Below are 6808 nucleotides of genomic sequence, written 5' to 3' on the forward strand. Positions count from 1 at the left end.
CACAAGATTAGCCACTCTCTCCCCCATTCTAGATAGAATCATCTTCTCAAAGTGTTTATTTTTCCTAATCCTCCATTCAGCAGCACTATCAATATCCACATACCACACTGAACAGAGTTTGACTGGGACCCCAGATTATCTTACTGCTCATATCAGTCATAAAATTCTCAAAATTATAGCCGCTGTTCAAGTCAATCCACAAATCATGCCACTGCTCTTTCATGTCTAACAAATCATATTCCAGATTTGCCTTTAATTTTTCGCTCTTAGCAACTAGTCTAAAGGCATTGCCAGGATCAATCCTGGCACAATCATGAACATAAAAAAATATGTAGTTAAAAATCACCGCAAAACCTTAGCAACTATACTACACATACGTAGCACCAGCATACAGGGATGAACAACAAACTTACCAAGAAGGACAACCACTGGGTTCCATCCTTGAGCGCTCCAACCACCAATCCTACCAACCTCTCCTACCCCCATTCAAAACAAAACTAATTTAGATCCAAATTCTAGCCAAGCAGATCTCTCCATACTCCAAGAACAAAATGAAGGAAGGAAGGTACAAATCTTATCTTAGCTGCTCAGACTCAGATGCAGGTGGATGCACCGTCGGGCATCCGCCACCGACGTGGCCGAGGACATCTAGAGTTCCATAGAGCTCGGGGGAGGGAGGGGTGAACACGGCGGTGAGGAAGGGAGTAACTGGGAGAGGGGTCGGATGTTGGCGGGGTAAAAGGATAAGGCAGGGATAAGAAGATCTTTTCACGTGCTCCTTCCATACTGGTCTGGTGACTTGACATGCCATATCGGCAAAATTGATAATTTATTAGTTTCGATAGAAGAGAGGCGGTAAAAACGTAGAAAAATAAAGATAGCAAATAAGTAGATGGCATCCATGGCAAATAATAAAATATCCCCGCCGCCGTGCTTCTAATCTTCTTCCGCGGCGGCATGCTAACCCAGCAGCAGTTCCATCTACAGTCGGCGCCGCTGACGGCTGGACGAGGCCGCCTCCCCACATCTTCCGCAGCGGCGTCTTCCCCCAGCAGCGGCTCCATCTATAGTCGCCACCACCGCTGGACGAGGCCACCTCCCCCAGGAACTTGCGAAATCCCATTGCGACTTTTCTTGGCCTGTTTATTTATTTGGTAGTGTCCTCTGGAATTCAGATTCCCTGCTGGAGCTTATTGTTTTCTCCGTCCATAAATCAACTCTAGTTCATTCAGTATTCCAAAATCAGTTTAACCCGGTCGACAGAACTGAAACCGAATTACCCAACTCCGTAGATAACTAATTTTGGTAAAAAATGAAATGGATGCTTAATTGCTTATAGAGAGGATTTAGAACGAGAAGCAGAGTCTGCACATCTGAATGTCGATGCTTGAAGTTCAGGTGGAGTTTAGTCAGGTCCACCATGAGTCTATCAGTGTAGGCCAAGTTGTCATTTCCACTTTCAGCTTCCATAGCCTTGGCCATGAATTTTTAGTCTATTGCCACAATGAGTATCTACTGTACTGCACTCGAGATTATGGTGTACGCATGGCATGTTGGGATCAACATTCTGTCGGCTCGTCATGGAATCAACGTTCTGCGAGCCAAGCCTCTCCCCAAAAAATTCACACCGATCCTAAACTAGGAAGATAGCCGCCTCTCTGCGGGACACTGACGCCGTCACAAGGAGAACATCGGCGCACTTAAAGCCCAATGGCTCCCTCATCATGTAACGAAGGTGAAAACAAAGAACCCACTTAATTCCCTCTTTGTTAATGGTGCTCTTCATCTAGAGCTAGTGTTGATCCTAAGCAATGCATCTAATATTTGGTAATTAGATCCACCTAGCTAGCTCTAGTTAGGATCCATAATCCTCTTGGGTAGGCAATAATCATTAGACTTGGGCGTAATTGCCTAAGATCATGTCTAGGTTATGCTTAATTACCCACTATTAAGGACAAATTGATGTTAATTAGTTTTGAATCCAATTGTATTCGGTTTAACTCAGAATAGAGTAGTCAAAAGGTACCTGCAAAAAATGAAGTACAAACTTATATGATGCAATTAATGAAGATGGCTAAAACAACTTATATTTGTGATGGGACGAAATACTTAGCTTAGAGAATGGACACAAATATATGGTAGACATGCATATGTAACACAGACCTATAATCTCCATATGACAGCTTGTGGCTATGTAATATTGTATATGAGGTATACACGCCACTACAGCACTTCATCGTTGCAGAAGAGCAATGTACGACAAAACAGTATATTAACAAGTGAAATGAGCACACAAGCATCATACTTATTACATGAAACCATATGCATGCAGCATGATGATGAGATTTCACAAGAAAGCCACACAAATCCAGATCCACTAGTACACATATACACACACAACCATTCTACTCAACCACATAGTCACATGTACCGAATAACGGGAGGGAGCGGAGGCAGTCAGTGAATCAGTTCTTCCCATGCTGACCCTTTACCACCTGCCAAATGGATGGGTACCTTGCAACACCATGGCGCCTTTTCCGTGCACCATTTCCGAGTGCCAGATCTTGATTTTCTGGTTCCTTGTGCTTATAGACAAATTTGTTTTCATTGCTATACTTCTTGAAGGCTTCATCCACCTCAGGGGCAATAACGTCACCAATTAACACGAGCTCCTTCAATCCCTGAAGCTTGTCAATGCCGGACAGGGGCAAATACTCTTTGTCACGAGTGCAAAAGTCTTGGTTGAATGACCAGACGATCTTCTCAAGCACAGGAAATTCGTGAGCGAAGCTGATCTTGGTGATTCCGGAGTTTTCGACAATAAGAACCTTGAGCTTTGGGAACTCATCGTTGCCAAAGGTGAGTTCACTATCGGCATATGTGGCGTGCCGAAGCCTGACACAGCCTAAATTTTTAAGCTTCGCGACGACCTTCAGATCGTCCTTGTCGAGCGCACCACTTAGAGTTACCTTGGCAAGGTTACTATCCTCTGGAGCCGGAACCAAAAATTTAAGAAGCTTCTCCTTTTGTGTTCTTCCTTTGATAGTCAGACTCTCAAGAGAATTTGGAGGGTTTTTCAGATCCTTTAGATCTGTGCTGTATGTTGGTATGTTAAGAGTAATGGATAGAGACCGAAGAAGGCAGATGGAGAGGTCACTAATTGTGCCGAGCAAACTCTGGAGGTGACGCTCCTTGTTGATAACCACACCGAGCTTCCTCAGCTGAGATAGACCTCCAATGTCTTTCAAATCACGATCCCTCCGTGGCTTGACATTAGACATCACCTCCAAATCTACCATTTTCTCAATGAACGAAGGAATGTCAACACTGCAGCAGTGCTTGGCCGTGCCAGTGTCAGTACTGCATGGAAGTGGATCGGTAATGTCGCCAGCCAACAGACGCTTCAGCTTTAGGAGCAGGACATGTCTTGTTGCCGATGCACGAATCTCAGTCTGCCGGATATCCAACACCTCCAGCTCGTGAAGGTTGTTGATTTCACGGGGCAGTTGGTTAACATCCGTGTTCCTTAGGCTTAGATACTTGAGCATCAGTATCTTACTGCATATGTCCCTGAGGTACTCCTTGTTGGCGAAATAATGACAACCTTCTAGATCTAGCACCTTGAGCTTGGAGAATTGTGGCAAATCATGCATGTTTTTGTTCAAGAATATCCCGATATCCTCGGACCCGCGGAGACGGACGTCGTTAAAAATTGAGAAGTGGCGAGCCAAGTGGATTGACAAGCGTGCCTCCACGATGTGCTGCTTCTTGGCGATTTTGGTGATGAATCTATGCACAATAGGATGCACCGTGCAGCTCTTGATCCTTCCAGTAGCACCAATGTCCACAGGATGGACAAACTGCCGGTTGGCGAGCGCATCAAAACATTTATCGGCTTCAGTCACTGAACTGAACCAGCTCCAATCTTCTGTGGTTATCAGCCCTTCTGCAACCCATCGTCCTACCAAGGTTGACCGCCTGATCTTGTATCCTGACTCCGCTGGATTGAAGATAGCGAGGTACAACAAGCAGGATTTGTGCTGCTTAGATAGATCATTGTAGGAGAACTTGAGCATCTTCCTGGCAATACTGCTGGGTAGTCGTTCTGGCGGCGTTGCCTGTAAGATGCTGTGCAACCTACGCAGCTCTTCAGTGCTCCTTCTGGGATTAGCTTTCATAGCCTGAACGAAGATATTCATGCAGAATTCATTTGGTCCACACTTTTCCAAGATGTTGCGAACAATCTCGAAGTGGCCTCGATGCATATGTTTGCCTGTATGCTGGCGCACAATGTCAAGGTAGCAGCCAACAAGAGACAATTCTATAAGCTCCACCTGTGGAAAGTGGAGATTATATTCTTGGGCCTGTCGAGCACCCTTTGTGGTTGTGGTGGTCATGAGTATTGCAGCACCGACAAAGCGCCCCGATGACCCCAGCAGGCTCAAAGTGTTTTTGATCGCCTCCCATCCATACTTGTGATGGGTCTTGAGGATGATCATGATCCTGTCGTCAGTTTTCAGCTGACTTTGAATCCTGTCCATGATCTTTTTGATCTTCAGCTGCTCTCTGATCTTCAACTTGATTTCATCTATCTTCTTCCTTGCGGCCTGTTGAAAAGTGGATTTCTGAATTTGATCAGCTGTCTCTCGATTGCTGTGTTCCTGCAGCTCCTGTATCATATCTTTAACCTTGCAGATCATTTCTTTGATTTCAGCCTCTACTGATGTACTGGTACTACTACTGATACCAGGACCTGTAGGGGTCCTCGGGAACACTTCCTCCAGGATGCGTTTGTAATCTTCACAGTCCAAAGGGAACTGTGAGTCTGTTCCTGCTTCTACCAACGATTTAAGCTTGCCGAGTGCTTGCTGGATGACGTTGTCGTAATGCATTGCTAATGTCCGTATGTTTACCTTTTTCCATGCTTGGTCTTGTTGTTCAGCCACATCCACAGCCTCAGTAAAGGTGATGAGCAGCCAAAGGAGGTCATCTAGATCCAGGATCTTGCTCTTGATACTATCCTCCAACTGCTTCTTGTCCTTCATTATCTCCTTGTCCTGCGGCAGCTGGTTGCCAATCCTCCTGATGATCCCTTCCATCTTCTCAGCAACCTTCAGTTTCTGATCGAAGTACTCCTTGATCTCACGAAGCAACTCCTTCTTTTTGATGTAAACATGCAACTTTTGCAGCCAGCTTGGTTGTTGTATTGGCTGGCCCGTGAGTGCTTGCAGGATGTAAAAGAGGATGTCCTTGGGTCGCAGCGGCACGTGTAAGTAATCCTCCGGATGCACTTCCGGGATGTCAACCAAGATGCTCCTGCTGAAGCGGCACCGGCCCTCACATGCGATCACATCCTCAGGAACTTGAACCTCGTCCCCGACGTCGGCCACCGGCAGCTCGAAGAAGATGGAGGGTATCGACATTGGCTGTGACGGTGTCTCGCTGGCCTTGATGCTCTCTTCTTCTACGAGGACACGGGCTTTGCCGAGGCTTTGAATCCAGCCGAGAAGCTTGTCTTTGAAGTAGTCTTTCACCTTGGCATTCTTGGTGATGATGCCACCGTCGGCTGCCGTTGATGCCAACAATTCGCCGCCACCATCTGCTTCTAAGTCTTTGTCGTCGTCTTCGTCTTCGTCTTCCGCTGCAGCCACCGTGTATGATGATGATGGCGCCGCCTCCGTGAGACCAGCCCGGGGATCACCCGCAGCCCCAGGCGTGGACGAATGCCCCGGGGTTGCGGCGTCGGAGACCTTGACGCCGTACCTCAACCGCCGCTCGCCGACGTCCCGCGCCCGCTCCTTGAGCTCGCGCAGCTGACCGGCGGCGTGGTGGCGCGCGACCATCTCGCGCAGCCACCAGAGGGCCCACCCCCACCAGAGGTAGCGCCGGAGGCCCCTCCTGGGGCGGTGGAAGTCAGGGTTGCGCCGGTACAGGTAGACGTCGAGGCAGTTGTTGCAGTCGTTGGCAAGGATCCGGACCTGGTTCGTCCAGGTGCGGACCTGCTCGTCGTGCTCCTCCCGGCGGATCCTGGCCAGGTGCGCCAGGAAGCTCCGCATGCTCTCCATCTCCTCCTGGATGAACAGCACGTCGCCCTGGACGCGGCCCAGCCGCCGCGCCTCATTGCGGATCACGCCCAACAGCGTGTTCACGGCGCCCGTCGCGAGCTCCGCCATTGGCGACCGGTGGATGGATGGAGCTCCCTTGCTCTCCCCCTCAGATAGTTAGATTTTGGGTCTCTTCCTTCCTTGGCATGTTGGTGATCCCAGGTGTTAGTCTGCGAGTAGCTTGCATGTCAATATTGTGGGAGCACGTCACTCTCAAGTCTCTTGTTAAATTCCTTGCTCTCCTTTCTTTCTTTACCTTTTTCTTTTCTCCAGCCTTCATGATGATGAAAACCATGTATTTTTACGGTCCACCAAGAGGTACCACACCATATAAAAATACAATATAAATTTAACTTTTACCCAAAACAAAATACCTCAGGTACCCCAATCCGATGTCATATAATTAATTCTGGTACCTCCAATCCGATATCATATAATTGGTACTATTCTGATTCAAAATGAAAAATCGGTGCTACATCTAGGGACCAAATCTATGAGAAATGCAGGAGCATCATATTCCTTTGTTTCGATCTTGCCGAAAACTTCTATTCACACACAAGTCATAGGCAATTCTACCTGTGCATTGAATCCCTTTCGTGCCAGCCCCGTGGTTGAATCTGAGCTGCCTTCCGTTTCTCAGACCATTCCCCGACCATTGGAAAGAGATAGCATTTGATTCTTCCTTGTGTCTTTGGATTTCATTG

General features: G+C 47.5%; 1 protein-coding gene across 1 annotated transcript; it reads right to left on the minus strand.

The window, feature by feature from the left end:
- Nucleotides 1–2255: 2255 nt before the first annotated feature.
- Nucleotides 2256–6173, minus strand: LOC112873106. The gene has a single exon (XM_025936130.1). The coding sequence runs from the start codon at nucleotides 6171–6173 to the stop codon at nucleotides 2466–2468; it is 3708 nt and encodes a 1235-aa protein (XP_025791915.1). The 3' UTR covers nucleotides 2256–2465.
- Nucleotides 6174–6808: the final 635 nt, after the last annotated feature.

This window comes from Panicum hallii, chromosome 9, assembly GCF_002211085.1.
Source record: "Panicum hallii strain FIL2 chromosome 9, PHallii_v3.1, whole genome shotgun sequence".
NCBI lineage: Eukaryota > Viridiplantae > Streptophyta > Magnoliopsida > Poales > Poaceae > Panicum > Panicum hallii.

Excerpts from the sequence above, each read along its gene's own strand:
- LOC112873106 (XM_025936130.1), bottom strand. The coding sequence starts at position 6,173 with ATGGCGGAGCTCGCGACGGGCGCCGTGAACACGCTGTTGGGCGTGATC.